Genomic DNA, 24742 nt, shown 5'->3' on the forward strand with positions numbered 1-24742 from the left:
AAAATCCAGCTATAAACTGAAACATTTCTATTAAAACCTATTCACATTCTTCTTTGTTATGGGATTTGAACTTTTGAAAATTCTTGGTGTAGGTACGATATGGTCGAATCTCTGACCAAGAAATCGGCTACTTTGAAGAAGGAAGTGGCATCTCAGGAGGCCAGTTCTCAGTCACAGAGGGGGCAGGGTAACCTTAAAAGGAGGATTCAAGTACTACAGGAACAATGCCAGAAATTAGAGGGCGTCCCATTGGCTGAAGCCTTGGCTGATTTAGGAGTCTTGTTTCTATGGCAACAAGATTTGGAGTAAGTCTTGAGTTTTAACAAAAAGGGGGGAATGGTTTCAGACATATACATTGATATGAACTGGATTTGTGTGCCTAAAAAAAATTTCATTGGTACCAACCTAGGGTTGGGTAGCACATTTGGTAGAGAACAGAAAATTGTGTCTGTTGTTCTGTTGATGATTTGCTATATTTTGTTTATTTATTATGATTAGAGCGATTCACAAGTAAAATTGTCCAGTCATTAACAAAATGTAACCAATCACAGGAGAGGAATTTTTGCATGCGAGCTACAAGAACAAAGTTGTTGCATACATCTGTCAGTATGTTGGGGGTAAGTTGTAACACCATTGAACTTCAAGACTATCAAATAGTAGGTCAAGTTCGGGTCAGTGTTTGGCCAACTTACGACATCTGTTTAGGCATTACATGCATCATTAATGCAGTGTGTGTGTGGTTTGATTAAGTGACATTTCTAACCTTCCAAATTCAATAAAATATTCCTCTTCAGATCTGCTAAGGAGCACCTCATGCAGGGTATCACCATCATGGAGCGGCTCGGTTCCGTCCGAACGCCAAAGCTTCTCCAGCCGCTGGGTACCTTGGCAACCGTCTACGAGACCGCCAAGGATCTGGAACAAGCGGAGGGTGTGTATCTACGAATGCTGGACATCTGCAAGAAAATCCCCGAAAGGGACAGCCCGATAGCCAACATGGCTGCTAGGAATCTGGGATCTCTTTACAAGAAACAGGTAAGAATTTCTGACACAGTAAAGAAAGGATCTCGCAGACTTTTAAAGAAGTCATTTTAATGCACCCTTAATGATACGACACCTTGTGAATATGCATGTTTTCCTTAATGACGATGTATATTGGCTTTCAAATTTTGTTTTATTTTATTTCTTCTCATTTTTTCATGCATTACAAGAGGCTCACACCAAATGTCAAAGACTGTAATTCTTGATTTGTTTACTTATCAACCATCTCACATTGAGCATATACTACCCCCGATATACTGCCCTCTTTACGAAATAGGTCCGATCAAGGTTAATGTTTTGTTGGATTTTATAGCTCATTAACCTGTCTGTATTCTGTGCGTGTTTTTGTCCCTTCTGTTACTGTTACTTGTCATTTAGCCTTTGAAGAAGATCATGCTAGGATCGAAAAGTCAGGCCAACTTACTTTTACACATTCTCCTACACAGGCTCTCTACTGGATAAGCAGTTTGCTAACAGTTTTATTTTATTTTGTTGGATTTTAGGGTAAATTTGAAAAGGCAGAAATGCTTTATAAAGATTCCATCAGGAGGAAGGAAGCATGTCTGGGGACCGAGCATCCGAACGTCGCTACGGATCTCCTCAATCTCGCCATCCTGTTCTGTCAGCAAGGAAACCACGCTCACGCCTTGCCGTTGTTCGAAAGGGCTCTGAGCGTCTACGAAAATTGTTACGGACCCCGCCATCCACGAGTGGCAGAGATCCTGCGTAACCTGGCCGTGCTGCACTACGAAAAGGGAAACGAACAGAGGGCAGCAGAGCTGTACAAGCGAGCCAACGAGATGAAGGAAATGATGAGCATCTCGGGAGGAAGTCGATTGGCATCGAGGAGGTCGAGCGTCACGTCTGTGTCTGTTAGCAGACCATTGAGTGAGAAGTGATCCGTTCAGAAAAGGGTCGGATGTTATGGGGAGTGGGGGAAGGGTTGGTTGAATTCTGCAGAGTAAACATGGTGGTATCATGAACCATACTCATCTTTGTAAAACTTTTGCAAAGAAAAATGGTATGAATGGTAATGAGAGGAGTCGACCTCCGTAGGAAATTGACTTGTTTCCCAAAAATTATCTAATCAACCATTTATTTATACGTGTTCAAAATATGCTGACGACTGGAGTATTTTGTCAGGGTAACCTTGAGCAAGATATGGGGTCAGTAGAACAATGAGCGTATGAATCCCACAGGGCAGCTGTACGAAGAGGGGAAGGGAGGGGTGCATTGAATGGGTTAGTAGCCATAGCCAAAGGGTTGGGATAGTTCCCCAAAAGTGGACTGACAAGGTATAGTGTATTTTGAAAATATTGCTTGGAAATTTCTTAGCTTTTTTCAAAGGAGGAACAGCAAGTGTAAGAAGAGTAAACAATTTTTTACAGAACTATAAAGCAAAAATTTGTGAACAAAGTAATAATGTTTGCCTTGAAACTGGAACTAAACTTAGTGACCATAGAAGGATACCCAGAACTTGTTTCCTGAGGTCTCTTAATCAAATCCATTTCTTGACAAAATTAAAGGGGTTCACTGTTATTTTGACGATGTTTATAATAAACTTAAATGAAAGGTTTATGTGCTGGATAGGATTGGGGAGGGCATTTAAAAGATCTTCAAGCTGAAAAAAATTCATCCAACAACAAAAATCAGAATAAGTACAGAATAATTAAGGCTTTCTTTTTAATACATATTTATTGTTATATATTATATCTACTTATACATGTGAGGCCTTACACTTTATACCAAACAGGAGATACTTTCACTTATTGAAGCAAATCTGTGCAATATAGAACCGTCCGAAACAGATTATTTTTTCAGATACGTCGTTTCTTATTCTTTAGTATTTAGATTCTCATTTATTGTTTTACACGAGAGATGAACTATTTTTTAGATAATTTTCACTGTTTTGTCAAAATACGCAGATTTTGGTTTGCAATAAAACTCAAAGATCGTGCCTTGTCAAAAAGGAAAATTATGGAGTTGTTCTTTTTTACATTTTTGTTGTTGCTGTAAATGCAATAATTTGTAGGATTACCGGTGGTTAAAATGGTGAACTTGCCGTCTCCCCATTGTGAATTTCAACCAGGACTATGATCAAGCATTGAAGGAGGGATGATGAACGGTTTCTCCCTGCTGCTGAATTAATACAGCTGACATACAGGAATCCACACACTGATAAGAAGGTTAAAAATTCTTGAGAGTAACTACCCCCTCCCCGACTTTCGACACACCCACGAACCACCATGCAACTTTTCATAATGAAATACTACCTATGAACACAATGATATAAATTTCACTGACTGCCACTGTATTGTGCTTGTGAGAGGATACTCCTCCTCACAAAGAATAACGAGTAAATGAATGAAATCGGATCTGAAATAACCAAAAGACAACACATGGGGAAACCGTAAGCTATCGACTCCTGGATGAAAACCACATCATGTAGCAGATGAGAAAAAAATACTCATTATATGGAACAGGTTTTTAAACTTCACTATAATGCATGCAGCTCTTGTATAGGTGATTAGTTATGTTTTAAAGAATGATCGATTTATCCTATCTTTGTTTTCCGATTTTAAACTTTTGTATTAAAGAAAAAAGTTGTGATTGGTTACTTTTTGACCTGGTCACTACACGTATGAACCAAACTCGTCCCCAAATGCACATTTCACGATCCTATTTTCATTGTCATGTATGAATACCATTAAAATAATATTCCTTGTTCATGAATGATAAAAGTGTGATCATCAAATTTCTGAAATTTCATGGTGGTTGGACTTTTTCAAGAATGCAATAAAGAAGTGTCTTGCTAATAAATAAACAATTATAATAATGATAAGTAGAAGACTGCCCAAGCCCCTTCCTCCTCACCATATCTTTGCCCAACTTTAAGACATTTTCAAAGTATAATATTTATAAAATCAGAGTCCTTTTATAGCCAGATTTTGAGACTCCAAAAGACTCTATATCAGGGGTGGGCAACCTACGGCCCGCGGGCCACATGCGGCCCGCCAGTGAATTTTTTGCGGCCTGTGAGATGTCTTGAGAAAAAGAAAAAATATCAATCTATTTTACATCATCACAAAAAAACGAGCTAGCTGCTTTAATTTATTGGAACTAATGATGCTGTCAGGTAGGCCTATTATCCCCATTAATTATCAACTGTACTGTATTGACATGTTTTTGTGAATACAGATTAAGTACACACACCTATTGCTTGAAAGGTTTGAAATCAACAGCAGGTCGTTGGTAAGGTGCGGCCCAGTCAATTTTTCATTCCTTATATCTGGCCCATTCCTTCAAAAAGGTTGCCCACCCCTGCTCTATATGATACAGCCAACAGAATATTGAGAAAGAACACAAATGGATATATATACTGAGAGATAGAGACAGAACGTTAAAACAGAACTATTGACGATAACTCTCATTGACACCAGCATCAAAGGCAGCATCAAAGGCAGAAGGCCTGTCTTTACTATATCATGAAGTTAAATGAAAAATGGCAAGTTTTTAATACATAAGACATTGAAAGCATATATGACTCTACCAATCAGACAGTGATCAAATGATAAGAGAAAAGAAGAGATTATATGAATACGGTACACATTCTCAAACAAAATGGAATATATTCCAACACACAGTAGCTAAGGAGAGTGATTTACAAAGTCTTCTCCATAAGAAAAATTCAAAGGACTTTGAAAACTCTTTTATTGGATTTGAAACAGTCTGTCAAAGATGAGACCTGAAATGGAAAACCATGATGTAATTGAGATAACAACAAACATGCACTGTTGCACCAACCTTGACATTTTCAGACATTTTTCAGACAACCTTGACAAGTCCAGACATTTTCAACATTTGTTTACATCCGCCCAAACACTTGTGTAAGATAGAAGAAAAAGCATGTCTGGGGAAATAATGAGATTGGACTAATTTACTCTGAATCGCATGTCTTGACATATACACTGATATTTACCATAAATATAAATGCTGTTTCCATGTCGATTACTCACTCTGACCCACAGGTATGCCCTGGGTTTGAAAAAGAGTGTACGTTTTCATTTGGGGTCCTACTTTCTTCTTGGCAGCTTAAATCACAAACACAGAATGCCATTCAGGTCTCTCATGCAACACGATGACGACACCTTGCCTAAACACAAGCATTAAACCTTGTGGAAGAAACAAGCTAATACTGACTGCTGATGGAGCAGTGACTGGTTTAGACTGGAATGACACGTATACAAACAGGGTTTTTCCCTTCATAGACCTTTCAACTTGGCCATCAAGTCATCCATGCTCTCCTCTGTGTGGCCAACCGTCTCTGAGGCCTCCTCCTACAAAAATGTTAAGAAAATGAAAAAAAAGCATCAAGTATCGAATAAAACATGGGACAACATCTATTTATTTCTTTGACGAGGGTAACAGAGACTGAGAAGTGAAATTTTGATAAATATGTTACAGAATTTGTGGAACGAAGCACATCGATCGAACTCTCGGACAGCATCATAGCTTGTCGAGGAGCCTGTTGCGCAATACTCTGCAATGACAATTGGTGCACTATGCCTACAACAGCTTCTGTTTTGCTTCGGAACTAAAGAGATCATGGAATCATATGAGAAATAGTTCAATTGTGTGATGGGAAGTTGTTTTAAGTTGCTACGGCATGGTTAAATTTTGTGACATAGTTAAACAGTGATTTCAGTGTTGAAGGGGTCTTAAATGCAGATGCACCTGTTTACAGACTTGTATTTTGTCGACAAAGATGCAATGCATTCAATTATCAGTGGGTGTGATATCATACATGTATAACATCCTATGATCTAGCTTACAATGGTACTCACTATAATAAAAGAAAATAGGCTCAAAAGTCGCCCTATGACGGACGCTAACTTACAGGTATTACAGAAGACCTATCATACTTTATGGAGATCATAATTTATGGAGATTTGAGCCACTCTGAACAGGGTAGTTTTCTCACTTTTATCGTCAGTACCTGACTGAATTCTATCTATATCAGTAAACAAGAACTGAAGCCTGTTCTCTTACCCCTATAGATTCCTCAGGTTTATCAGTACCTGACTGAATTCTATCCATATCAATAGCAAGAACTGAAGCCTTATCTCTAACCCCTTTAGATTCCTCCGGTTTATCAGTACCTGACTGAATTCTATCTTTATGAGTAACAAGAACTGAAGCCTTTTCGCTTACCCCTTTGGATTCCACCGGTTTATCGTAGCTGTGTTTTATTCCAGGAGCCAGACTCTCGTCTACCTTGCTGACCAGATCCTCTGGATTTGTTTCGTCTACTAATTCAATAGCTGTAAACAAAAAAGGTCATGCTTTTTGAAAATTTTAAACGGCTAAGATGTCGTCCACTTAAGCATCGTCCTCAAATCTTTAAGGCTGCTGTATGTGGCTTCTGACTAGCAACTTAGCAAATAGGGTTACCTCCTTATATCTGAAGAAAAGGGGACTGGGGATATGGGGGGGGGGAATTGGTTTGGAAGGGTATCAACATGAAAATGGTTCTGGATCAAGATCAGAATGATTAAGAACTAAAATACTATTTACAGCTTTTCCTTGCTCAAGTTGTAGTAGCTAGCCGATAAAATCATCTTTTCTTATTTATTTTCTTATATACAACCTTTGTTGGAACTACCTAAAAATTTGGACATTTTGTACAAATATTTCTTTAAATCTATCTGGCAAAAAAAGTGACCATGGTCTGAGGCAAATTGTGATGTATTTTGTTAATCCTAAACCAGCTTATAATTGCTGTACAGGGATCTACTCCAACTTAAACACTTGGACATGTACACCTGAAACTACAACTTGTATTGTACTTCTGAGCTCTGAGGTATTTTTTTTTTATAATTATTATTATTTTGCAATTTTATTTCGCTATTTTATTCCTCTTTCACAAAATAAACAATTAATTAATCCTTCTTACCCCAATCATTTGTGTCGTGTTTTATTTCCTCTTCTTTCTCTTCAACTATTTCCTCTTTTGGTTGTGATGCCAATTTCTTCTGTGAAATGTAAACAGATAAAGAGAGGTCAAATGGAGGTCACATCTCCATGGTGATATTTGGCAATTCACCACCTCACATACGACCAACTTTATCATTCTAATCCATCAGACATGTTATTCACTTTGTATTTCGCTTTAGAGTTATTATGATCACACTATCGATAGGGAAGTTACAAGGATATTGAGGACATCACAGTTTGGTAATCTTCTGTGGCATATAATTAGTATCTCGACGAATAAATAGTCTGGTTTGACCACTCAGCTTAGGATAAAGTCGGCAGAACACACTTATTGTCTTATCCTGATATTTATCAACTTCTTTGTTTCATCCTTACTTCGTTGGATAATGTTAGGTAGGATTTTTTTTTTTTTTTTTGGGCAAGGCTGGAAATATTCCTTCACACACGCAAATAGCTATTTTAACACATCACACAGTCACACGGCTTGCCTCAGTTTCATATCATAACGAAACAGAGTGTTTTCTTATCGGTTTCCAACTATCCTACACCTAGATATTAAGCTCACCAATCACATACATCAATCAGTTTTCTCTCCCCATCCAATCCCCACCTGCCATTCCTATTCTAACCACCTATCCTAGCCTTTATTTCATCCCCACACCTCTAACATAACCAATTACCTGATAATCTGCTTGTCTTTCTACACAATAGCGGCCAGTACACTGAGGATTCGGTTTCATCAGCATGGTGGGGAAGAAATCCTGCAGAGCACTGTAACCAAGGTATTCTGTGACATTTCCAAAGCCTAGCAGATACCTTTCAAAGAAAGACCAAAAACCAAATCAAATTACTCTCTCAGTAACAGCTCCTTCAGCCTGAAATGTAACCTTGCGTATAACGAACAAAAACTCTTTCAAAACATTGCACTCTGATAGAAATACCAACAATCAGCCATTTTTTTGGGTCTGCATTTCCAACTTTTCTGCTCCGTTTACTAATTTAACTTGAAAAGGGGGAAGGTCACTTACGGCTAACGAGCAAATACATCTTGACACCTCACTCAATCTCTTTTGTACTCTGTATTTTATCTCAAGGGTCACTGCCTCAACTTCAGTTTTTGTCTTTATGTTTACATTGATCTTTCAAAACTTTGTTTACAATCATTTATCCAGTCATTCATTACCATTTTCTAATCTGTTCTTTTCTCTGCCAGTTACCATGTTTCATTGATGTGAACTTAGAGGGTGGTCTACAAGAAGTACACAATATTGGTGCATCAAATATCTGGTTCAAATTGGACTCAGAAAAAATAGGCTCTTCTGTCCAAATTTCTTTTTCCATTTTCAATACTAAATTTACCTATATTTAGAAAAATGTTTCACAAACTTTTTTGAATTTTTTGGTCTACATACAAAACTTAAAAGAAACCATATTATATTTACTGTAGTATCAATATATATCCAAATGTAAAATGACCATGAGGCAACAATACTGAAATATATAGGACAAAGAGAGACTAGGATAATAAAATGCTAGCCTAACAGCAGACATATAGTGAGTCTGTACTTTGATTGGTATTCTAGCCTAGTTTGCCTGTACTTGTATTCTCCATCGTGGATTTGTACTCGACTTTGAACTCGAGATATTCTGAATAGTAGTGCAAGAATAAGTACTTGTACAATTGCTTAAAGCCTTGTACTCATACCAAGGGCATTTCTACTTGTACTTGTACATATGCCATTGTACTCATACTTTAAGTCATGCTAATATGTGTCAACTTACTTGAGGGTGTTCTGAACTAATAACCCTGCTACTACACCCATGGTGGTTGGCAAGCTAGCAGCGCAGACGCCCTCTCGTTTCAGCGTTTTCTCATCGATGTTCTCAGCTACAACCAGAGGAGGAGCGCACTGGATTGAGAGACAGAAGAAAAGGAAATATAAATAATCAAATATCAAACTTGATCATTGTAATGACAACATCCAGCAGCAGTATATGTTTTTTTTTTAATTACAGAATTCTTTGTAGGGAATTCTTGTTCTTAGAAGTTTAACAGAATTCACTGACAAACATGCTAATACCTCCTGTACATAGAAACTTCCCTGGATGTGATTCAGAAACTGGAAGGTACAATGAAAGGCTGAGATGTCAACGATCCATTCAAGGGCAGCAGGTACCTGGCAAAATTAATACTTTGTAATACTTAAGAGGCCAGTATGAAGATGGTGTTTTTAGAAGTCCATGATAAAAGGGAGTGGAAGATGCTGTCTTCAGCATAGGGTGATAACGGGGTTTGAGCGTGAGATGGGCTATGAGGGATGGGGGTGGGGGTGAGGAGAGGATGAGTCTGAATTTCCGTTTGAACTCACCCCAAAACAAGCTGTCTCTCCTGGTTTGATAAGCTGTATGTGACCAGACACGGCATTCTCACTTACTCCAGATTCAATCCAGTTTTGGTTGAGTTCATTACATGCCTGGGAAATAACAATTTTGGATTAAAGACAAAACACTATCATGAAAAGGTTTGACTTTCTACTCACTGTATGCATCATGGTTGATTCAGTCTTAGGGAGCATTTTATTGTTTCTTATGGAACCCATAAATAATAAATAAAAGTTAGAAAGCTACAGGAGGCTAGTAAACCACTTGGAATTAAGGTATGAAAACAGTATCATACAGAATTACACAATGGTGACTTCAAAGCATTAGTATCGATCGACCAGGATGGGTACACTTACGTCGTTAATCGCCATTCTAGCCTCAAAATTGTCAACGCAGCTGAGGATAAGATTGACTGGTCCATTGCCATCTATACTACCAGTTCTGAGGTAGAAGAGACAAAGTGGTAAATAGATGCATAAAGGTACAACCCCAAACACATGTGTAACCATCTGAACAATACTATGAAATATGTGAGAAATGGACCAAGGGGGGGGGTGGGTGGGGGGGTTAGAACCATAGTTTATGGAGGAGCAATGAGGCATCATTTTAAGTTGCTCATTTGTCAATTCTGAGTCTCTTCTTGCTAGTTTCAATAACTAGCTGTAGCAAGTCATGATGTTTTATGCTGGTCAGGGTATGGGGGGGGGGGGGGGATGGGGATGAGGGAATAAATTATGAATAAATAAGAATATTTAACATTTCAACATTGAAAGTAAATATGGAGACTGAAGAAAGACCAATGAGTTACCTTCAATATTCTCTTTGTTATATGAAACATGAGACTTCATTGTTTTCATTTAACTGGGTGTCTGATTTGAGGAAATGCTTACCGTATCGTTTCCATGAAGTTGTCAAAATTAGCCATGGTGGTAATGTTGTAGTTGTGTGTTTCAATAATCACATCTGGATTAATAAAACTGCAAAGCAAAAAACAGAAAGATTATTGAAAATTGGCTGAGATGCATTTACTGTACAAGCGTCATTGGAAGGTGCTCTTTTTTATTGAAAAATTAAACAAGGGGTAATTGATCAAGTTTTTGGTCCTTTTAAGTCAAGACATTTTGAGGTGATTTTGGAGTTTGCCTCTTTAAACGAAAGTCACAAGTCCCCCCTGCCCTTTGAAGTTTGTGCCCCTCCTCCTCCCCCACCACCCCTCCCCCACAGATTGAAACTTCCTCCACTACCTCCAAGCCACAATCTGCCCTATTGTTTACTATTGTTGTATTTTTTACTCGTCCAAATACTTCATTCTTTGTTGTTGTTGTTGTTTTTTTTTCTTTTTGTCTTCTTTCCAGACAAAACGTTTTCCCAAATCATAAAATCTATCATTTTGAAGACATGCAAGTCCTGACTCCTGACTGATTTAATAATACCTTAAGGTCTTCTGCGCCGCCTCTACTTTGCTCATTCCAGATTGGTGCGGCTGAAAAAATAGACGATTCATGTTGGCCAGCTCTACCTTATCATAATCAAAGAGAATTAACTGAAAGAAAAATACAAGAGGATAGAACAAATGTTTGGTTAGTCAGCATGGGATGTTGTAAATTTGTTTAGAATATTAGATGGATGGAAAAGAGGGTGGGGTGGGGTGAGGTTGAGGGAGGGTGGATGAGGGAGGATTTGGAAAACAGTGGAAATTAGAGAACTCTAAGTCTCTTTAGAAATATTCAAACTTATAAATAATTTTGCCTTGACCCAATACTAACATTTCAAATCCAGTGAGGTCTAAATTTCACATATCTCTATAAGTTTCAAAATAGAATTTTTGGATAAGATAAAACCATCAAGGTGTGAACAAGTATTTTTATCATAAATACACCATTGCAACTGCAGCAACCTCAAAAGAGAAACTTGTTTTCCATATCAAACATTATACTGGTTTAATCAAAACAAATTGCTACCTTTGCAAAGTATTTATAACCATTTTTCAAAAAAAATACAATCATTGGTTTTCACTGTATATCATGTTTAGTTTTGCATAGTTTATAACAATGCTTGTAACATTAATACCTATGAAATATGAAATTTTGTCTAAAATATCAAAAAGTAATATTACTGCTCTTACTTTTCCAATGCCACATCTTGTTAACATTTCAGCAGTTACACTCCCGACTCCACCAACACCGACAACTGCCACTGAAAAGTCCCGAATTTGCTGTAGAAAAGGGCAAAATGTTTCGTTGTGAATTAGTTCTGGGAGACCTCAGTACGGACTTTCAACGGTAACGAATCCTACCATATCCTACTGTGATAATGAAAAAAAGCGCATATAATTGTGCTGGTTTGCAAGAAACAATTATCAATCAAACTGAAAAAGTTAAATTTACATAGCAAGCTGTACACATTGGTCATTAATTTCAATTTCTCTAAATTTTTCATGAAAGGGTGTGAAGACTCGCGCAAAAGAACTGCTAATGCCGGTAATTTGACCTAGTTTCGAATGAGGTGTAACAGAAGTGTTAGACACAACCATCGATTCCAGAAAATACACACACAGCTTGCTACCGCCGGTAATTAGACACTAGTGTACAGTCAGTACATACAGCTGCGGTCAATACCCACAGCACAGTATACAAACGATACAGCGATGGACATCTCAGGTCCAGCTAAAGATAACCATAAAGGTATCACGTTTCATTACTGTCTGCATTTTGTAGCGACACAAACAAAACGTCACTTGCAAGCAAAAGAAAGTTAACTTTTTCAGATGGCCGCACGCAGTTTGGGGCGAGTCTTAAATGCCTTTAATCAAAATCAAGCTACCTGTATGAACCATATTAAAAGGTAAGCCTTAGCTTCTAACTCAACACGAACGCTAGTCAGCTATGCAACAATACAACATATATACAGAAAACATACAGATAACTTTGCAAGCGCCCTGTCTTTCAATATTTGTTGTTTGAAATTTTAGTCTTAAAATAGTTCATTTCCCATACAAAACTCACCTCATAGTTATTCACAATTCCCATTCTTTTCAGTGCCATGAGACGACTGTTATTAAAAGAAATGATGAAGAGAAAGTTTTTGAGCTTTTTTTATGGTTGATACATAATTCCATTTTCTTGTAAACAATGTAGGCCCAGAGCAACACGGCGATTCTCAGCATCACTGTCAATGATACAGCTTCAATAGAGTGCTACCATATTGTGACAACTTAATTACTTGGCTAAGTGAATCTTAAGCTAGTAGTAGTAGGTAGTAGTAAACACATGAAAGCATATGGTCGGTATATAGCTTCAAATCCTTGAAGAAGCTTACTATAAAATAAAAATATGTATGACAAAAGTGTCTATTTCGATTTACATATTGTTCGGGCGCAAATTTATCTAAAACTTCATTCCTATGGCCTAAGTGAGTGAACCTTCGCAGAACTGCTACCAACGAAATTAAATGATTTGATTCACAAAAAAAACTGTTAATTTGTGGTAACCTCAAGAAAATTCCATTACAAGTAATAATCAGATTCTGAAAACATTACAATTAGACAGAACAACGGCATTTCCTCATTTTGGGAAGTGACCAAAGTTACCTGTACGGGTTGCTATCGACGACTTCCGCACTCATCTTTGCTATTTTATCTCTACCAGGCCCGTGTGGTTCTGCCTTCGTTGTATTTCGACTTTTTTCTAAAGCCAACTCTTCCTCGAGTTGCTTTATTTTAGCTTTCAGTTCCTTTATTGTCGACATATTGCCGCTTAATTATGTTCCAGAAACGAAGGTGGAACTTTGCAATTAAATGATATGTTTCAACATATGGTTTAATTTACACGGGCACTGTCACAGTACTGTATACTAGTAACTGTGTATGTTACATGTGGTGAGACTGCCAATGCTAGAACGATTCAGCACTGTACAATTTCCCCTTATTTGTCATACTGTATACTTATACGTGTGATTTCCAACACGTAGTGAGATGTACATATTGCGCAATCCGTAGCCACAGATGGGCGCAGTACAGATTGTAACCAAATGGCTTCGAAAATTCAACACAGTAATCAAATAATTTTCTTTCCAAATCTGAACCCTTAAATAACTAGGAAAGCAACGAAAACTGAGTGAATTCAAATTAAGTACAACGTTGATATAAGAATAAAAGTAGTACAGTTTATATACCAATGACACCATAAGAGAAATGGCAACCAGTCACGGTGGCCGAGTGGTTAAGGCGTTGGACTCGAAATCCAATGGGATCTTCCCGCACAGGTTCGAATCCTGTCCGTGACGCAGGCATCTTTTATTTTGTTTTGTTGACCTTGTGTATCTTTCTCAGAGTGTTGGATATCTCATAATCCTTGCTGTCGGTCACATTGCGTAAAGCAGTGACTACTCCGTGATTACGCGATGTCGGATGGCCGACCACAGTATTGTAATTTTATCCTTACATATCGCTTCCATAATTTCTGAGTTTGATATAACTGCCACACCCCTCCCCTTCCCCTCCCCCTTCCCCTCTAACCACTTTCTTTTCCAGTCCAGTTCATCTACTTAATTTAAGTCCTAATATTGAGATGACTTTTCGTTCAATTGTGAAAAGCTCAAAATTTAAAAATCAATTCATGTATATTTCTCCAACCCCACCGCCCAACTGGAGGAAAGGAATGAACCCAGGGAGGGGAGCCTGAAATGCATGGGCCGATGTTTTAATGTTATTTATTTCAGGTAATGATCCAATGATACTAGCAGTTGCGATACCGACTCTTGTATACCATTTTCGGCCATACGTATACTGATGAGCCAGCTCACTCTAAAGAGCTGCAGCCAATAGTGACATATTCCAATTCTGATAACTAACTGTAGTGTAAACATCAACGTTTGTCATCCAATCCAAATGCTAGTTTAATAACTTACGAAAATAATGGTTTCCTAGCGGTCACTAGTATTGCGCTTTATACTGCACTAGAAAAGGAAAAATTGTCACTCGTACTCAGGGTGGAAAGTCCCTTTGCTTATAGTTCATCCCCTGCCTCAGACAGTCAGAAACGATTTTGGGATTCACCCCCCCCCCTCCCGTCCCCATACACACACCTTTGAAATGATGTTCAAGCCACTGTTCTAAAGATAAACAGTTGCCACAGATTGTGTGGGACTGAAGCGGAAAGGGGAGGGGGGGGGGGTTGGAGGTTAAGCTTAGCCCAGTCTAACCCATTAAAATAAAAACTGAAAATACCAACATATTTTCATTCATCCTTGCCCGCTACCGAAAATTCCACACCATTAAAAAGAAATCTTTCATTTGGCAGATATATATATAGTTGTTCCTGAGTCTGACAAGCCAACAAAAAAAACAATATAACAAAAGCTGCTTTATAGTTCTTTTCATTTTGTTCTTTTCTTCTTCTTCTTTTATTTCTGCACTCTGAAAAGACGACAGGAATGATATATCAAACGTATATAAGCTCAAATACCTCTAAAATTATGGAAATGCCAAGTGAAATATCATCCATAATATTTTAGCAAAATATGTCACCGGAATTAAACATATTATATATATATATATATATATATATATATATATATATATATATATATATATATATATATATATATAAATTTATATATATATATTTATATATATATATATATCTATATGTGTATATGTATATATATATATATCTATATGTGTGTATATATATATATATATATATATATATATATATATATATATATATATATATATATATATATATGCATATAACATGTGTTAAACACTGCATTATATTACAAAGTTTAAAAGAAAATTATAGCGATATCGTTTGTAAATATACAACAAAAAAACACCCTTGCCTCACAGATATTAAACACATGGAATGAATCTTCAAATACCAAACTGAATATTCAATAATAATATAACATATATGAGTGATACCAAAGACATCACTCATCCGCACAGTTTGTACCATCATAACAAATTATTTGGGGAAAATCATTTAAAAAAAAAAGAGTATACGTGTATATAGTCATGCACGTGGTCACTTGTATTAAGCATCTACAGAAATAATCATTCTAAGTATTTAAATAAATAAATTATTGAATTACGTTATAGCCTACACTTTGAATAACATTGTCTGATCTTTTTAATTAACATACTCTTTTTGTTATTTGGAGGTGATTTTGATATTTTCACGTTGTTGGGTCGACACATTTTTATTCTTGATATGTCATATTCCAATAAATACTCCAAAGAAAATATAACATTGGGTTTGCTAGTAATATTTAAAGCTATAATTCCATTTTTCAAGAGAGCCTATACTTAGTTTTAACTTTTTGCTAAATTTCAAGGAATACCCCTTTAACTTGTAATTGATGAGAGAGTCGGCGTATCTGTGCATGACTGAAATGTTAATATTAATCCATTGGATTATAGACATACAAATTAGGCTCAACAACAACAAAAACAACAAATATGTTCTTTTATCTTTGTATAAACAGCAAATCACCCTTGAATGACATTCAATACCATATGCATACTAATTTGTTATATATTGTAAACGTGCTTGAAGGATGTTGAAATCTGGCTCAAGACCTATACACCGACTATTTCGAAATATTCTGTGGGATGAAAAAATGCAATTAATTAAAGATATATAACAATTTTTTTTACTTTTCCTCTTTCCAGTAAATTTTCACTATATCTTCATCCGATACCACTACTCTTCCATTTGGAGATAATGTGACGTCATATGGTTCTCGGAACCCTTTTGCAATACATGTAACATATTGCCCCTTCACGTCGTACATGTGTACAGATTTATCCCCACCCCTTTCTTTATGGACAACATATATATTATCATGTTCGTCACAGCAAACTCCCTGTGGTTTCAGTTTATCCCGTTCTTCCCCAAATCTGTCAATATGAGATATTAATTTCCCATCCCTATTCATAACTCTAATTTTTTGCTTCTGTGGGCAGCTCACAATCAAACGGTCGTTGGAGTCCGTTGCCAAATGACCGGGACCGACGGCTGGAATGGTCTGAAGAAGCTTACCGTCGGAGTAATGGATAGTTATGACATTTCTCTTACAATCCCCAACTACGATACGATTTCGTCGATCGACAGTGACGCATGATAGTTCGATACCAGTATCCTTCGCAGTTTGTCCGTCTGCTACAGTCTGGAAACTGACATAGAGCTTACCGTCGGGGTCGAAAACGCGTACAAACTTAGATTTATCGACACAAACGAAGCGTCCATCTCTCAAACAAGCGACATCTTGCGGCATCGATAATCTACCCTGTTCGGAAGCATCAGAGTTGAGCAAGCATAAAAACTTCCCCTCTCTGTCGAAAACCTGTGCCCTGTCGTTACCCCAATCGGCCACAACAACGTGACCGTCCAGTGATGAACAGATACCCCGACACCAATCAAACTGTCCATGTTTTGACCCTCTTGTTCCAATTGTTGATTCCAGGGACCATACATTGTTCACCTCTTCCTCCGCCTCCTCTTGAATGACTTGTAGCTCTGGAGTTGCAATCTCCTCTACCCCCTCTTCCTCTTCTTCTGTGACGTTACCCAAATCGATGACCGCCAAGTCATCTAGTTTAGGAGGCAGAACAGGCTGTTCGGCCTTCAGCCTCCGTAGCCGTTTTTCAATGGTCGAGGCCAAATTCAGAATTTGAATATCGTCGCCAATATCTAATAGGCTTTCCGCGAACTCGAATGCATTGGTGAGATGGTCCAACTTATCTTCGATTTTATCGACGTAGGTTTCCAACTCAGATTCATTCTCCTTTTCCGATTCCCCAATTTTATCTAAATATTCTTTCTCTCTTTCGTCCATCGTCGCTCTTTCTTTATCGATGGCGACTTTCACCTCACCACACAGCCTCTTTGCGTCGTCGTTTAACTCCCTTCGAGTCTTTTCCAGTATCTCCAGGGCACCGGTGAATTTAGCGGCAGTCTGATGTGTATCGTCGATATGTTTCTCCAGCCGTTGCCTAACAGACTTTACAGCTTCGGCTATAACGCCTTTCTCGTGTTTTGAACTTTTGTGGCTTAATTCGACACAATCCACACAGACAAGCTTCCCACAGGTAAAGCAGAACTGTTCGAGAATTTCATCGGAGTGGTCCGGGCAGAAACTCTCCCCCGGTGACTGCTGTAGATTATCATCTGCCCTCTGCTTGATTACCAACCATTCTCGTAGTTCAATCAACTCGTGATCCTTCAGGATTTTGACTGCTTTGTGGACTTTGACGCAAGTTTTACACAGGAAATCTCGGCAGTCGTCACACCGTCGAATCGCAGGGTTGTTTCTCTCACAAGATGAGCAAATATACTCCGTTAAATCAATATCTTTCATTCCACCACGAACACTCTTCTTCCCCTTTTCTTCAGCCGCCATGACCGCCATGATTTTACGGATGTGCTGAACGAACGTGTTTGCCAGTAGGTCGCAGAGGTCAAAATCATGCGATAGCTCTCCGGCATCCCTGCAGGGAATACAAATCACTTTCCCGCCGTTTTCCTTGACGTTCTTATCAACACATCGTTTGCAATAAGAGTGAAGACATGGTAACAACATCGGTTCCTCTAATTCCCTCTCACAGTGGAAACAGTGATCGAAATCCTCGAGAAACCCTTCAGTTTGAGGGTCTTGTTTTTCCTTCATCCTAACTTTACTTTTGGATTTCTCAGGTTCTTTTCTTACGTTTGCCATTTTGTATACGGCTATATCTCTAGAAGGACTAGATAGTTGTTATTGAAATCGCTGAAAATGTCCCCCTTTTTACTACCTTAGTGTTAATTTTTATTTTCCATTGAATTATCTCGAAACTTAAGATTTTGATAGTCCGTTTCTCTGTTTGATACACCGATCGATAACTCAAGTTACAAACTTTTCGACAAACCACGTGACAAAACTGTCACTTTGGCTACATACAAAGAGGAGACCAATTCCCTTGTATTGTTAAAAATTTTCAATTTATAGTGACGAAATTTATGCCAGGATAAATTTGCATGTTATTAATTCGCCAAGTTTGAGTCCGAAAAGTGACAACGAGGCAATGTCTTTAGACGTGGTATAAAGGATACTAGCGTGAATATATAGGCTATACGTTCTAACGATTTATTCATCGACGTGGCTGCATCCTAATGTATATATAGTTGCATCCTCAGCTGGTGTTATCTTCCATTGGCCCTGAGCAGGGTTCATGTCCTCCGTGGAACTTGAATTTCCCTTTACTTTCGTAACCTGTACAGCACCCCGAATAAGCCTTTCGTGCTATTCTTATACACACAAGTGGTAATAGTAAGTTGTTTGCAACACGAATACCGTCGCCTAACCTTTGTCCAAAGGTATATATTCAGCTTAAACAACAGTGGACAGTCAAATTAGAAATAATTCAGACTTAAATCGTTCCGTTGAATCCTGTGAAGTCATCTCAAAGCGCTGTTTTTTGTTTTTCAGTTATCCATGGAAAAACCAATCTGATGATCTGGCACGCCTTTTATAACACAATCAATACTAGTTCTGCTACGGTGATTGTCTATACGAACTTCATAATTAAACTATAATGTACTATTATTTTTCCACGACACGGGGCTAAACGTTTCTTTCAATGTCTGAAAATTTCACAGTATAGTAGCCTACAGATGTTTGTATACTAGCAGTGATTCTCCGTTTGTCCATGGAGTAATAGCTCCATGGTTTGTCGTACATGTCCGTTAACCACCATGTAAACAAAAGGTTTGTTCAGCACTATTATAGTCCAGTGAGCTTTGACCTATCGAATTACACTCCAGAGTTACCGAAGGCTAATCCCATCGCGTCGTCTCTATGGAAACAAAATTGAGAAATAAATTGTGTTAGTGTGGTGACAGTATTAGAACACATGAAAGATTGTAGCACACAAAACCCTATTTGATGGGACGCGGTATATACAAGTTATAACACAGAACTGGTCTGATCTGGACGAGAAATGTCCGTGAATAGCGTAATAATAATTAAACAGATACAAATGCTGTAAAAGGTGTACCCTCAAATAAAAGTACAGGGACTCCTGTTTGCCTTTTCTATTTTCCTTGTCGAACTGCGATAGGAACTCTGTATAATAAAGATATCATGTTTGTGCGTTTATTTGTGACTGTGACATATTGGTTTGTAAACACAATTCTTCAAAAAAGTACATGGTAGTTAAAAACGAAAGTAATGAACTTTTATAGAAAATTCTCGGTGCAAACCTAAATATTTTCAAATCATCCCTCTCGATTCTTGATCATAACATGGCTGATTAAGCAGCAGCATCCAACAAAGGGGAGGACAACTTCTAGCATAGGCGAATTTCACAGGAAGGCGGGGGGGGGGGGGGCGGCGCAGGGGAAGGGGAACCAACATGATAGCCTAATTCCTGTGCAGAAGTTTTGAGATATAACTTTCTTTCAGAGAGTTGCATATACGTAGCTAAGTTCAGCCTAAAGATGAGAACAATAGTTCAAGAAACAAGTAGGTTCACATGTACGGTATGCAGGTCCATACCACCTCCCCCCCCCCCCCCTTCACCTATGCCACCTTACGTGGCTTCTTACATATATCAGTTGTTGACGTTCGCACCCTCATAAGGACAAATTAATCTTAATTCGGTCTCTGGTATACCTCTTCTAAAGTTCTATAATAATGACCTTCAAAAGTTCGATGTGCGACAGCCATATATCTAGTTTGGGTTCAAATTTGCAACCGTTGCACAGCATTATTTGTTATTGTACGTTCAATGCATATACAATTTGCTTGGACAAATAAATGTCTCTCATTTTAATTATTTTTTGTAATGATTAATTATATGATTTTAAGTTTTGGTCATATATGAACAGCCTTAATTTTGAGGTTATAGTTATACCCCTATAATATATTCGCATGGGTGAGCGGGAAAAAAGCGGTTATTATTTGGGCTTTGGTACCTTATATGAGTAACGGCAACCATTGAACAATATATATGTTTATAGAGCGACTTCTATTATTATTATTTTTTTGTCAGGAAGGCAACCACCAACTGCGGTAAACTATTCAATATAATATTTCAAAAGTGCATTATAGCTGCGTTTTGCGTTGAACTTCTTTCTTTTTTTTTTTGCAAATATGTAGGTAACGTACAAGACCGTTAACGGAGAGATAGAGGCACCTGGCAAATGTAACACCTAGATGTTAATTTAGCTCACCAAGTGGCACCACACAGATATGGTAAATTTATGCACATATCTTGCAAATGACACCAAGAAAAAAGTATAGTTAATTTGAAGCGGTACACTAAATACTCGATCGACATGTCTTCAACTGTTTGTATTTATTTCGAGAATTCAGTATCCGACATCGGGGTGGGGAGGGGGGATGGGGTTGACGAGGCGGGAGTCATGGCTCGCAATCATTTTTATAGCAATGATCATCATCGGTCCCAGGAGCGGCAATGGATGGCACTTTACACTGCTGGAACAACCTTTATCTGGTTTATGCACCTCCCCCCCCCCCCCCACCGAATCTCAAAACACATATGTATAGGGTCCATGGAATTCCAAGACGCCTAGCTGTGATAAACACACATTATAGGTCTATTCTCTTAGTTAGATAGCGCGTAGAGCATAATACCCTTTTAGGTTAGATAATTTACTTAGTTAGGTTTCCATGACTAGAAATAGTCTTATTCCTCGCGTGACACGTAAAAGCTTTGCGTTGCATTATACCCAACAAAAATCATTTAAAATATTTTACGAAGAACATATGAGGCTCAGCTGGTATAGAGGTACGGAAAGCCAAACGTTCCATAAATGTCGAAAAAGAAAGTGAAGTGTCCAAGTTAATATATATATATGTCCAATTCGATATCAACATGTTACAATTCCATATGAACATGTCGAAACAAAAAACCAATATGTCATTACGTCTATCAACATGTCAAATTCAACATCAGCATGTCGAAAACTTGTAACAGCATGCCACTACAACATTGGTCATGTCAACATTGCTTGCTAGATACAATATTGACGTCATGCAATAATTTTGGCACATCGGCGCGCGCCATCGTTTCGTTAATGCCCAAACTGTATATATATATATATATGTCGAGATTTATATGAGAATGTCCAAAACTTGTGTCAGCATGCTGAGAGAAGGAAATAAAATATTCAAGCCACAGGGATCACGTTGATGCCTTAGTGCAATTTTTGGGCCCTTTGTCTATTTTGCACATTATTAATTCTTGTGTGGGCAATTGGGCCTTTGAGGTTGCTGCATGGGCCCCGTTACAGTTAAAAAATGAAGTCGTTGGTATTTTTGGACACCGCAATGTCCAATAGAGCCAACACCTCTAAAAGAATTATCCTGCTTTTTGTTAACATAATCAAATCATGTGTGGGCCATGGGCCCTTTATGGCTGTAGCCTGGGCTCGGTACAGATAAAAGTCGTAGATGGTATTTTTTGGTTTCTCCAATGTATAAAGGGTCCAATGCAACTACAGGAATTATCCTTGTGTCTTTGCACATGATTAAAAGCTTGATAAAACTAACGCAACGATCGAGTTATATATCATAACAACTCACTGAATGTATAGGCTATATACATATATATATATATATATATATATATATATATATGTATATATATATGTATATATATATGTATATATATATATATATATATATATATATATATATATATATGTGTGTGTGTAAATATATATATATATATAAACTATATATAATATAAACTATTCACGGGACTTCACCTTTGTTATAAACCTCCGCTTTAATTAGGTAGACATTTATACTTCAACAAAACCACAAAAATAATTTTGTAATGGATGTATTAACACACTACATACACTTGTATAGAAAAAGAACAAAATATTACCTATACAAACAGACAATGATTCATCAATTGTTCATGTATACATACTGTAGAAGGGAGGGACATCCTTTATGCAACTTATGCAATTTAGGGATTTTAGGCCGATAATTAAATATCAACCAAGCACAAAATGAGTTAACTATATATAGGCTTAATATAATTATAATTTATATTCATATTTTTCAACTTACCTTTGTTAACATTTTGACTGTAAGTGAAAATCAAAATGTTCACGTAGCCGGTGTGCTTGTTGTGATTGTATGTTACTGAGTATTGACCAGACTAATTATATGCGTCTGTATTTTGGCCTTCACCTACACGAGATCAATACACAGTTCTATACGTACACGACGAGCTCAATTAAACGCATCCAACGGATATAAATTTGTTATCACAATATTTTACACAACTTTTCTCCTTTGATATTGCAAAACCATTTTTTCTCGTCACCATGCATTCACGTATATAAGTACGGCTAGTGTACATGTATATGAAATTAGCATGAAAACAACGCTGCAGTAAATTATAATGAAGATCATACCTGAATCCACTAAATGGCTTAGGTCTTCGGTAACACTTTCAGATGAAAATAACGCTTGAGTTTGTATATAGCTATGAATGACTCAATAAGCCTCTATAGTCTCGTCTCCGTATCAACAGCCAGATACTTGAGTTAACAAGGACAACAATGGAAATGCTTTTAGTTGACCGACATGAAATCGATTTTTCATTTGAAACAGTTGAAAGGGATTTCTTTCTTCGAAGAATGAATGGAGAGACAAGCTGCTTTCAAGACGCTCCCACGTTGAGTGAAATGCATATAATATGACGTCATCATCCATGGCGGTGTATAGTTAGCAAGCATATCTAATGATGCGTCATCTTATATGGAGAAATGTAAGTTTGCGATGGTATCATGTTTGGCTCTAGAGAAGCTGAATGTATAACAATTGTTATCATGGGTGTAGGAAGAGGGGGAGGGAGGGGGGCTGGTGGATGTCACATGAGGCCGTTTGCACTTCATAAAGTAGGAAAGAAGAGGCAAGAATATATCCCCCCCCCCCCTTACTTGTCAAGATTATTTGTAAATGATAAAGTTTCGTTTATACATACCCTAAATTTGGAGCTACAATGGTTACTGTGGCATCTTCACAACTAAAATTATTCTTTAAAAAAAAAATTGATCGGTTTGAGGCCCTTCACATTTTGATAGCTTCCTAGAGAAAATGATTAGGCAGATACGTACGGATGGCCCTACGTGTGCGCGCGTGTACACACTTAATTCAAATAGTTAGAGCCTTCGCCCCTCCTTTATGAAACCGTTCGTTTGCCACTGGCCCTTCCATAAAGGTTCAAGCCCCCGGCCCACCCCAAATCATTCGGGGGGATTTTGGTATTTGCCCCCTCCCCCAAACCACCAACACCACACCTCCCCCCACACCTTTGAAATCCTACGGATGCCAATGGCGTAGTTACTGTTGACATTGAGATTTTGCCCTGGTATAAGAGGAACCTTACTGTTTTTTGTTTCAATGTTAATTACGGCTTTAAATAAAATCTACTATTAAAAGTTGAGGCTTAAAAGTCTCTATAAGTCTTGGCATGTTAAGAATTGATCACATTTTCAAATGTATGGTAGCCTTGGGCTTCCATGAATCTTCATACGTAATAATAAACTGACTAAAGTCTCCTTCCAAAAATCAAGGGTCACACCGAGGTTCTCTTTTTGGGTTTCCAGAAAGGTAAAAATTATGGAGTCACCCTTACTGACCTTGCAAAATTGTAGGGTAACGTGGATTGCAAAGTCGGTAATTACTATAACGTTAACGCGGATTGCAAAGTCAGTAAGTGCTATTACGATTATATTCGTTATATAAACGTTATACTCAAAGCCGAAGCCAAAGTGAATTAATGTGGTCACACATTCGGGGTTTATGCATGCTAAGCTCTTCAATACCGCCCTCATTCCCCTTCGAGGGAAACATTTCATGCTGTAGGTTTGACTAAATCATGGAACCGTCCTTGTTGTCGTAATGTCCATACACTCAAACGATAGGAACTGATATTTATGAAAGTGAACGGTAATAAAAATATTGCCTCCAAAAATGCTACAAAACTTACATGATGGCCACTCATTTTCAACGCCCAAACTATCAAGCATTTGCCCTTAAAGGCATTGAAAACTCGCCCAAACCGCGTACGTGCGGCCACCTGGAAAAGTTAACTGTTGCTTGTAATTGACGTTTATTCGTGTCGCTACAAAATGCATACAGTAATGAAACGTGATACCTTGTTACCTTTTATCTAGACATGAGATGTCCATTTCTGCTATATACACTGTGTTGTGGGTATTGGCCGTATCTGTATGTATTGACTGTACACTAGTGTCTAATTACCGACGGTAGCAAGCTGTGTGTGTATTTTCTG

The 24742-nt window shown here is 37.7% G+C and overlaps 3 protein-coding genes and 1 non-coding gene across 6 annotated transcripts in view; 2 read left to right on the plus strand and 2 right to left on the minus strand.

Annotated features, from left to right (window-relative positions):
• LOC139964988 (nephrocystin-3-like) overlaps window positions 1–2715 on the plus strand; it is a 30083-nt gene extending 27368 nt beyond the window's left edge. For all 3 annotated transcript variants that reach the window (XM_071967116.1, XM_071967115.1, XM_071967113.1), the window contains exons 19-21: window positions 93–305; window positions 795–1035; window positions 1545–2715. In XM_071967116.1, coding sequence (XP_071823217.1) covers window positions 93–305; window positions 795–1035; window positions 1545–1940 — 850 coding nt within the window. In that variant the 3' untranslated portion in view covers window positions 1941–2715. The remainder of the gene's footprint in view (window positions 1–92; window positions 306–794; window positions 1036–1544) is intronic.
• A 241-nt stretch (window positions 2716–2956) lies between these two features.
• LOC139964992 (ubiquitin-like modifier-activating enzyme 5) lies at window positions 2957–13487 on the minus strand. The gene is made up of 12 exons (XM_071967127.1): window positions 13007–13487; window positions 12423–12468; window positions 11543–11632; window positions 10851–10960; window positions 10308–10394; window positions 9774–9858; window positions 9405–9509; window positions 8818–8945; window positions 7716–7851; window positions 6995–7073; window positions 6253–6362; window positions 2957–5378 (listed from the first exon to the last, which is right to left on the minus strand). Exons 1-12 carry the CDS (start codon window positions 13162–13164, stop codon window positions 5304–5306), a joined length of 1209 nt encoding a protein of 402 aa, XP_071823228.1. The 5' UTR covers window positions 13165–13487; the 3' UTR covers window positions 2957–5303.
• A 132-nt stretch (window positions 13488–13619) lies between these two features.
• Window positions 13620–13701, plus strand: Trnas-cga (transfer RNA serine (anticodon CGA)). The gene has a single exon. It is a non-coding gene; the product is annotated as a tRNA-Ser (tRNA).
• Window positions 13702–15159: 1458 nt separating this feature from the next.
• Window positions 15160–17819, minus strand: LOC139964851 (E3 ubiquitin-protein ligase TRIM32-like). Its single transcript, XM_071966875.1, has one exon. The coding sequence runs from the start codon at window positions 17779–17781 to the stop codon at window positions 16075–16077; it is 1707 nt and encodes a 568-aa protein (XP_071822976.1). The 5' UTR covers window positions 17782–17819; the 3' UTR covers window positions 15160–16074.
• Between the last annotated feature and the right edge of the window lie 6923 nt (window positions 17820–24742).

This window comes from Apostichopus japonicus, chromosome 23 (genome assembly GCF_037975245.1).
Source record: "Apostichopus japonicus isolate 1M-3 chromosome 23, ASM3797524v1, whole genome shotgun sequence".
NCBI classification, from domain to species: domain Eukaryota; kingdom Metazoa; phylum Echinodermata; class Holothuroidea; order Aspidochirotida; family Stichopodidae; genus Apostichopus; species Apostichopus japonicus.

What these genes read in the sequence shown, in the direction of transcription:
- LOC139964992 (XM_071967127.1), bottom strand. Translation starts at nt 13,164, where the DNA reads ATGTCGACAATAAAGGAACTGAAAGCTAAAATAAAGCAACTCGAGGAA. An exon ending in CAAGATGTGGCATTGGAAAA is followed by an intron (nt 10,961 to 11,542) that starts GTAAGAGCAGTA and finishes TTTTTCTTTCAG; the next exon opens with TTAATTCTCTTTGATTATGA. An exon ending in AACCGGTGGAATCCAAAGGG is followed by an intron (nt 5,379 to 6,252) that starts GTAAGCGAAAAG and finishes ACATTTTTGTAG; the next exon opens with GAGGAGGCCTCAGAGACGGT.
- LOC139964851 (XM_071966875.1), bottom strand. Translation starts at nt 17,781, where the DNA reads ATGAAAGATATTGATTTAACGGAGTATATTTGCTCATCTTGTGAGAGA.